Source organism: Oncorhynchus mykiss, chromosome 30 (genome assembly GCF_013265735.2).
Source record: "Oncorhynchus mykiss isolate Arlee chromosome 30, USDA_OmykA_1.1, whole genome shotgun sequence".
In the NCBI taxonomy this organism is placed as follows: Eukaryota; Metazoa; Chordata; class Actinopteri; order Salmoniformes; family Salmonidae; genus Oncorhynchus; species Oncorhynchus mykiss.
Window position 1 is genome coordinate 11,592,868 of NC_050570.1, and position 9,610 is coordinate 11,602,477.

General features: G+C 41.0%; 1 protein-coding gene across 1 annotated transcript; it reads left to right on the plus strand.

The window, feature by feature from the left end:
- The first annotated feature begins 430 nt into the window (after positions 1 to 430).
- On the plus strand, positions 431 to 1,494 carry LOC110521320 (gamma-crystallin M2). Its single transcript, XM_021598802.2, has 3 exons — positions 431 to 542; positions 747 to 986; positions 1,159 to 1,494. Exons 1-3 carry the CDS (start codon positions 510 to 512, stop codon positions 1,432 to 1,434), a joined length of 549 nt encoding a protein of 182 aa, XP_021454477.1. The 5' UTR covers positions 431 to 509; the 3' UTR covers positions 1,435 to 1,494.
- Positions 1,495 to 9,610: the final 8,116 nt, after the last annotated feature.

A 9,610-nucleotide genomic window follows, 5' to 3' on the forward strand; every position in this document is an offset into this window, starting at 1 on the left:
TTTTGATGTGTTCACTATTATTCTACAATTTAGAAAATAATACAAATAAAGAAAAACCTTTGAATGAGTAGGTATATTCTAATGCATCAAATTTGAGCTAAGAATACGTTTTATATGATGGAATCACAAAATGAAGCACCTGATAAAGGAACACATTTCAAACATCCACAATATATCACAATATAGCATTTCCAATTGTAAAATACTAAGGGAAAATCTTACATTTAGAAAGGTATTGTGAGATCAACAAAATGCACACTTTACAATTGCGAAGGTGTGATTTTTCATTGTTAAAACCCTTTCACAAAGGCTCATTGTTACAATACTTTGTTCTTTTGAGAGACCCGTGTCCCTGGACATGTGGACAGACCTCAGTGCTCTATGGCCCTCTATTCCATGTTGCTGAGTCAGGGGTTAGTACAATGGGGTTCACAGGTATAAAAAGAAAGGTTTTAAACCAGTAGGATAACAGTTCCCCAGCAAGAGCAGCAGCAGCACAGAGAGACAAAATGACCTCCACCGGCATGAACATGAACAGCAGAGTAAGTATTATATTTAGCGTATTTATTCATAGAAATGTTCCTAGCTTGTTACACTGAGTGCACTTTAGTACTCTAGTGTCAGAGCACAAGGCAACCCTAATCCCAAAAAGCTGATTGTCAGTGGGATTGGGCAAGGCCCAACATGTAGCAATGTGTTTTTGTATGTTTGAATGGTGAATAGAAATGATTCTTGCTTATTTTCAGATCACCTTCTACGAGGACAGGAACTTCCAGGGTCGTTCCTATGAGTGCAGCAGCGACTGCCCTGACATGTCCTCCTACCTGAGCCGCTGCCAGTCCTGCAGGGTTGAGAGTGGCTGCTTCATGGTTTACGACCGCTCCAACTACATGGGAAACCAGTGGTTCATGAAGAGGGGAGAGTATTCTGACTTCCAGCGCATGATGGGAATGACCGACATCAGGTCCTGCCGCATGATCCCCATGGTAAGCCTACTAACACACAGATTTGTTAGTTACCGCGTAGTCTTCTTTGTTGTTGTACAACATACACCTATGGCCATTAGTCAGTATGACTACAATCTTCTATACATGCGTGATACATTTAACATTACAGTTCACAATTTCTCCCTAAAACATGTTGTTCATCATGTTACAGCACAGAGGTTCTTTCAGGATGAGGATCTACGAGAGGGAGAACTTTGGAGGTCAGATGCACGAGATGATGGACGACTGTGACAGCATCATGGATCGTTACCGCATGAACAACTGCATGTCCTGCAACGTTATGGACGGCCACTGGCTCATGTATGAGCAGCCCCAGTACAGAGGCAGGATGATGTACATGAGGCCTGGAGAGTACAGAAACTTTAACCAGATGGGCATGGGCATGAGGTTCATGAGCATGAGACGTATCAACGAGTCATGTTATTAGATATAGCTTTTACTGATGTAAATACGAGAAGCCAGTGAATAAAAACATTGAAAAAAAGGACATCTTGCAAATGGCTTTTTTACAGTTAACCTGAACCCATGTCATTTAGGTCAACATGTAGCACATTCCTAAGCCATTCTCAGCAATTAAATATTTTTGCAGTTTTTCTCAACTGCTAAAACACAATTTCTGAAACCTTGCTCCATTTCCTGAAAACATTAAACACAAAACCTCATCTTCAAGCACTATTTACATAACCTCTGACTCCTCTTGCAAAATGAAACATTCGCCTCAAAACAGTTTTACCTGTGTTCAAAATCAAACACGGCTCTCAAATCATAAACAAAGTGATCAAAACGATATACACTCTCAAGCAGTCAGTAAACAATACACCGCAAAATAGAAAACACATTGTTCAAAACATACAATTCTCAGGGAGAAGTACATTTTTAATCTAAAAAAAGATTCTAATTTTTCCATCATTGTCTTTTGATGAACGAAAATATGTTCTATCATAATAGCTCAAAATTGTTCAGAAATTACTACTCTGCTTTGCTCTTTGCAATTTTGTTTTTCCTCTTCCTCTTTCTCTTTCTTGCCCTCCACCTCCCCCATGTCCTCTCACATGGTTTCTTCTATCTATTCTCAGACTGTCTCCTTCCCACCTTCAACAACCTGTTTGCTCTCTGAACTGGTTTATATTGGTTGTGTCGCATCATTTGAAACAGGTTAAAACTATTTTGAGTGGTTGTGTTCAAACAATGACATATGTTCTCTATTTGTATTTGATTGTTGCCACTTGTGTTTACAGGTATGGATGACATGTGCATTAGAGTGCAGCATGTGTTTTGAGAAAGAGAATGTGTTTAGAGTTTTGCTGAAAAGTCTTAGTGAGATCTGCAAATTGTGTTTTACCATGTGAAATGGTTTAAGGTATTGACAACAGACTGCATAATTAGCTAAATGAGTCCAGGCAACTGAGAACTTTGTTCAGCCAATGGGTTTTAGTGTTTTAGCAATTGAGAAAAGCTGCAATACCATTATCATCTCAAAGAATATAAATGTAATTTGACAAAGATAATTAACATAATCTACTCAACATGGCAGATTCTAAACCAAACTGAGAGGAAAGACATTTACATATTTTGCATAAACCCAAAAACGGACTCAGCACCCTGTTCCAGAAATTCCAACTTTGAATAGAAAACGTATGCTGTTAAATAAGCAATATTTAAATAGCAAATTGGACAATATTACCTAGTGTTGATTTTCAGTGTTACATTTCTAGTGTTGTTTCAGGTGTTAAATTAACTCTATAAGTGTTAAATTAACACTCAGTGGTGTAAAATAACCCCAGTGTTGGTGTTAATAACCAATGTTGAGTGTGAGAGTGATTGTGTCAGTTTTACTATGCGGAGAGTAATACATTACAATTAAAACCACAGCCCCATCATTATCAGAATTCCCAGCATGCTCTACTGCAAGTAGACATTTTTAGGATGGTTTTTAATATCTGTGTTTTTGCATGTACATTGATTGATTGATTAATCTTTTGCAAAGCACAGATAAAAAACATTCATTTTTCAAAACGAATACACTCAGTTAGTTCGATTTATTGCACCCGTTACTGAAATGGTTGTTCCAGTTTAAATTGTTTATGTAGTGCCATCATGTTGTTCCTAATTCTGTCAGTTGTTCTGAAAGCAAGTTGCAGGTGAATACAATTCCAACTGTTGGATGTCCTGTCTCTGCCTGGATTCCAACAGGAATTTCACTTTGCAAACCAGTGTGTAGTGACTTTCAGGACTAAAGTGTCCTGTAAAAGTCACTGTTTAAGACCTTATGATTTATTTTATATTATTGTCCTAAAGAGTTTCTTGAATATATTCCCAGGAACTCACTAGATGAAGTCCTTAAACCTGCAGCTGATTGAATTCAATAAGCATGTCTCTGTCCCTAACAAATACAGTCCTGGGTGGTACAATTCTCTTCAAAACGCCAAGGCACACTGGCAATTTATATTGGAGGCGTGGCTTTGTATGGGTGTGGTTTTCAATTAGTTTATTTTGGCCACCCGCGAGTAGAATTGTTGTATCAGTTGAACTAGTATATGGTTATGTTGAGGCTGTTACCTGTTAGTCCTGTAGTCTTGATCAATGCTTATATAAGTGGCTGTTTAAAGGCTTATAAAATTAGTGACCTTGTCAAGAAATATAGACCTTTTTGTGTAACGGTTAAAAAAATTATATATGAAGTGTTGTGTAACAATACAAGTGTTAATTTCCTAACTTGGACAAGGTGTAACAGTGTCAGCACTAAGCACAGTGTCAAGAAACTAGCAGACACTGAGACCTGTGCACCTCTGCATTACATGAATATGAGTAGTGGTGGTGAAGGGAGCCTTGTACGCAGTCAAACATCATGTCCTGGATCAGTGTCTTCAGTCAGTGGCCTGGAGCCATGTCAGGGTCAAAGGTCAATCTGTGTGGAAACGGAGGGTTGGGATAGGGTCAGGCTGTGTGGTGATATCAGTGGGCAAGAGCCTGAAGTGGATCGATATCTTGAGAGATAGAGTTGTTGGGGTCTCTTTTCATGACAGGCAATATAGATGTCTGTGTGTTTTCTTAACAGGTTTAATAGGTGCAGATGGGACCAAGGAAGAAGGTCAGGCTTACATGTAATCCATCAAATAAACGCACTGAGTCAAAGATTCTGTAAAGTTATGAGGATTTGCCCTTGATGCTGATAAGGACCTACGTTAGTTATACTTCAATGCAGACTGAGACAATGCCAGCACGATGAATGATACACTACATGGCCAGAAGTATGTGGACACCTTTTTAAATTAGTGGATTTGGTTATTTCAGTCACACCCGTTGCTGACAGGGGCATAAAATCGAGTACACAGCCAGGCAATATCTATAGACAAACATTAGCAGTGTAATGGCCTGAAGGGCTCAGTGACTTTCAACGTGGCACCCTCATAGTATGGCATCTTTCCAACAAGTCAGTAAGTTAAATTTCTGCACTGCTAGAGCTGCCCCGGTCAACTGTAAGTGCAGTTATTGTAAAATGGCAGTGGTGTGAAAGTACCCAATTGTCATACTTGAGTAAAATTATAGATACCTTAATAGAAAGTTACTCAAGTAAATTGCTATATTGTATTTACTTCGCCACCATGGCCTTTTTTTTTGCCTTTACCTCCCTTATCTCACCTCATTTGCTCACATTGTATATAGACTTATTTTTCTACTGTATTATTGACTGTATGTTTGTTTTACTCCATGTGTAACTCTGTGTTGTTGTATGTGTCGAACTGCTTTGCTTTATCTTGGCCAGGTCGCAATTGTAAATGAGAACTTGTTCTCAACTTGCCTACCTGGTTAAATAAAGGTGAAATTAGAAAATACAAAAATAAAAAATTATTCTCGTGTGTCTGAATGGAAGCAAGACCCCCCCAGCAACTTTCTAACGTCTAGCACCAAGCCTTCTTAGAAGAGTGGAGGCTGTTATAGCAGCAAAGGGGGACCAACTCCATATTAAAGCCCATGATTTTGGAATGAGATGTTCAACGAGCAGGTATCCACATACTTTTTACCATGTGGTGTATAATGTTACTGTACACGTATAAGATACATGTATTTATTAAGTTCATTTGATAATCAACCAAGTGGGTGTGGAACAACCCATGCTATAAATCAAATCTACAATCTAAAGTGTGGTACTGTGTATTCTAGGGCACGGCTTGAAACACAACCTAGACATCAAGGTACATTTTCCCATGCTCCACTGCCTCTGGAAGATGAGCAAAAATACTGCATGTGGAGGTGACAATTCATTTGTATCATGTAATATTATATATTACATTCCATACCATATAATATAATTAAGCAATAAGGCCTGAGGAGGTGTGGTATATGGCCAATATAACACGGCCAAGGGCTGTTCTTAGCCGGGGTATATTGGCCATATATCACAAACCCCTGAGGTGCTTTATTGCTATTATAAACTGGTTACCAACGTAATTAGAGCAGTAAAAATACATGTTTTGTACCCATGGTATACGGATTGATATACCATGGCTGTCAGCCTATCAGCATTCAGGGCTCGAACCTCCCTGTTTATATGATATACCATATAAAAATATATATTATATACCATATAATATAATATACACTGCTCAAAAAAATAAAGGGAACACTAAAATAACACATCCTAGATCTGAATTAATGAAATATTCTTATTAAATACTTTTTTCTTTACATAGTTGAATGTGCTGACAACAAAATCACACAAAAATTATTAATGGAAATCAAATTTATCAACCCATGGAGGTCTGGATTTGGAGTCACGCTCAAAATTAAAGTGGAAAACCACACTACAGGCTGATCCAACTTTGATGTAATGTCCTTAAAACAAGTCAAAATTAGGCTCAGTAGTGTATGAGTGTCCTCCACGTGCCTATATGACCTCCCTACAACGCCTGGGCATGCTCCTGATGAGGTGGCGGATGGTCTCCTGAGGGATCTCCTCCCAGACCTGGACTAAAGCATCCGCCAACTCCTGGACAGTCTGTGGTGCAACGTGGCGTTGGTGGATGGAGCGAGACATGATGTCCAAGATGTGCTCAATTGAATTCAGGTCTGGGGAACGGGCGGGCCAGTCCATAGAATCAATGTCTTCCTCTTACAGGAACTGCTGACACACTCCAGCCACATGAGGTCTAGCATTGTCTTGCATTAGGAGGAACCCAGGGCCAACCGCACCAGCATATGGTCTCACAAGGGGTCTGGGGATCTCATCTCGGTACCTAATGGCAGCCAGGCTTCTTCTGGCGAGCACATGGAGGGCTGTGCGGCCCCCCAAAGAAATTCCACCCCACACCATGACTGACCCACCGCCAAACCGGTCATGCTGGAGGATGTTGCAGGCAGCAGAACGTTCTCCACGGCGTCTCCAGACTGTCACATGTGCTCAGTGTGAACCTGCTTTCATCTGTGAAGAGCACAGGGCGCCAGTGGCGAATTTGCCAATCTTGGTGTTCTCTGGCAAATGAAAAACGTCCTGCACAGTGTTGGGCTGTAAGCACAACCCCCACCTGTGGACGTCGGCCCCTCATACCACCCTCATGGAGTCTGTTTCTGACCGCAGACACATGCACATTTGTGGCCTGCTGGAGGTCATTTTGCAGGGCTCTGGCAGTGCTCCTCCTGCCTCTCCTTGCACAAAGGCAGAGGTAGCAGTCCTGCTGCTGGGTTGTTGCCCTCCTACGGGCTCCTCCACATCTCCTGATATACTGGCCTGTCTCCTGGTAGCGCCTCCATGCTCTGGACACTACGCTGACAGACACAGCAAACCTTCTTGACACAGCTCGCAGTGATGTCCCATCCTGGATGAGCTGCTCTACCTGAGCCACTTGTGTGGGTTGTAGACTCCGTCTCATGATACCACTAGAGTGAAAGCACCACCAGCATTCAAAAGTGACCAAAACATCAGCCAGGAAGCATAGGAACTGAGAAGTGGTCTGGTCACCACCTGCAGAACCACTCCTTTATTGGGGGTGTCTTGCTAATTGCCTATCATTTCCACCTGTTGTCTATTCCATTTGCACAACAGCATGTGAAATGTATTGTCAATCAGTGTGGCTTCCTAAGTCGACAGTTTGATTTTACAGAAGTGTGATTGACTTGGAGTTACATTGTGTTTTTTAAGTGTTCCCTTTATTTTTTTGAGCAGTGTATATTATATACAATACAAAATAATATAGTATATACCATATAATATATACCATACAATATAGTATATACCATATAATATATACCATACAATATAGTATATACCATACCATATAATCCACCTCCATTTATATTACTGCGACCTGACTGCAGGATTTATGCCCCACTCATCTGGGCCAGAGGAGGCGCTTTGGGAAGGAACAATTTCATCAGCCCAAGATGATTGATGAGGAAGGTAATGAATCTCCAGGGCAACAAGGCAGATACAGCCTTCCCCTCTCCCTCTCTGGGCCCTCAGCAGACTAGCTCTCTATTTTCTACCCTAACTCGTTCCTTAGCTTCTTCTCCCAGGCTAAAAAATGCTGGATTCCCAATGCAGTGTCCTTAGGTGATGAGGAAGATCAAATAAATATATATTTTTTCATATATCAGGATGACATAAATTGATGATTGGTAGAAGTAGTTCAATAATAGTTGACTTGTAATTATGCATATTTTTTTAGTGTTAGTACTTTACAAATTGCATTGCATTTTAGGTTGTCGAAGCTACACTACATGACCAAAAGTCACACCTGCTCGTCGAACATTTCATTCCAAAAAAAAATTATGTATTTTTTCCACCTTTATTTAACCAGGTAGGCTAGTTGAGAACAAGTTCTCATTTACAACTGCCACCTGGCCAAGAATAAAGCAAGTTCGACACATACAACAACACAGAGTTGCACATGGAATAAACAAACAGGAAATAATACAGTTGAAATAATAATAAATAAATAGTAATACAGTTGAAAAAAAAGTCTATATACAATGTGTGCAAATGAGGTAGCATGAGGGAGATAAGGCAATAAAGCAATAAATAGGCCATGGTGGCGACGTAATTGCAATACACCATTCACTGTCGTGAACAATGTGCAGAAGATGAATGTGGAAGTAGAGTTAGTGCAAAGGAGCAAGATAAATAAATACATCCAGTATGGGTATGAGGTAGTTGGAAGGGCTATTTACAGATGGGCTATGTACAGGTGCAGTGATCTGTGAGCTGCTCTGACAGCTGGTGCTTAAAGCTAGTGAGGGAGATATGAGTCTCCAGCTTCAGTGATTTTTGCAGTTTTTCCAGTCATTGGCAGCAGAGAACTGGAAGGAAAGGCGGCCAAAGGAGGAATTGGCTTTTGGGGTGACTAGTGAGATATACCTGCTGGAGCACGTGCTATGAGTGGGTGTTGCTATAGTGACCAGTAAGGCGGGGCTTTATCTAGCAGAGACTTGCAGATGACCTGGAGCCAGTGGGTTTGGCGACAGGTATGAAGCGAGGGCCAGCCAACGAGAGCGCACAGGTTGCAATGGTGGGTAGTATACGGGGCTTTGGTGACAAAACGGATGGCACTGTGATAGAATTTGTTGAGTAGAGTGTTGGAGGCTATTTTGTAAAAGACATCGCCGAAGTCGAGGATCGGTAGGATGGTCAGTTTTACGAGGGTATGTTTAGCAGCATGAGTGAAGGATGCTTTGTTGCGAACAGGAAGCAGATTCTAGATTTAAATTTGGATTGGAGATGCTTAATGTGATTCTGGAAGGAGTGTTTACAGTCTAACCAGACACCTAGGTATTTGTAGTTGTCCACATATTCTAAGTCAGAACCGTCCAAATGTCACGCCCTGACCTTAGAAAGCCGTTTTATTTCTCTATTTGGTTAGGTCAGGATGTGATTTGGGGTGGGCATTCTATGTTGTCTATTTCTTTGTTTTTGGCCGAGTATGGTTCCCAATCAGAGACAGCTGTCTATCGTTGTCTCTGATTGGGAATCATATTAGGCAGCTCTTTTTCCCACTTTCTGTTGTGGGATCTTGTTTTTGTTAGTTGCTGGTTTAGAGCTACAATACTTTACATGTCGTTTATCTTCATTGTTTTTTTTGTGTTCATTTAATAAATTCAAAATGTACCCAAGTCATAACACCAGAGCAGTGATGCTGGGCGGGTGGGCAGGTGCGGTCAGCGATCGGTTGAAGAGCATGCATTTAGTTTTACTTGCATTTAAGAGCAGTTGGAGGCAATGGAAGGAGAGTTGTATTGCATTGAAGCTTGTCTGGATGTTAGTTAACACAGTGTCCAAAGAAGGGCCAGAAGTATACAGAATGGTGTCGTCTGCGTAGAGGTGGATCAAAGAATCACCAGCAGCAAGAGCAACATCAATGTTGTATACAGAGAAGAGAGTCGGCCCAAGAATTGAACCCTGTGGCACCCCCATAGAGACTGCCAGAGGTCCAGACAACAGGCCCTCCGATTTGACACACTGAACTATATCAGAGAAGTAGTTGGTGAACCAGGCGAGGAAGTCATATGAGAAACCAAGGCTGTTTAGTCTGCCGATAAGAATGTGGTGATTGACAGAGTCGAAAGCCTTGGCCAGGTCGAGGAATACGGCTGCACAGTAATGTCTCTTA

Coding starts and splice junctions, on each gene's coding strand:
- LOC110521320 (XM_021598802.2), top strand. CDS start 510: ATGACCTCCACCGGCATGAACATGAACAGCAGA. Junction 543..746: donor GCATGAACATGAACAGCAGA/GTAAGTATTATA, acceptor GCTTATTTTCAG/ATCACCTTCTACGAGGACAG. Junction 987..1,158: donor CCTGCCGCATGATCCCCATG/GTAAGCCTACTA, acceptor ATCATGTTACAG/CACAGAGGTTCTTTCAGGAT.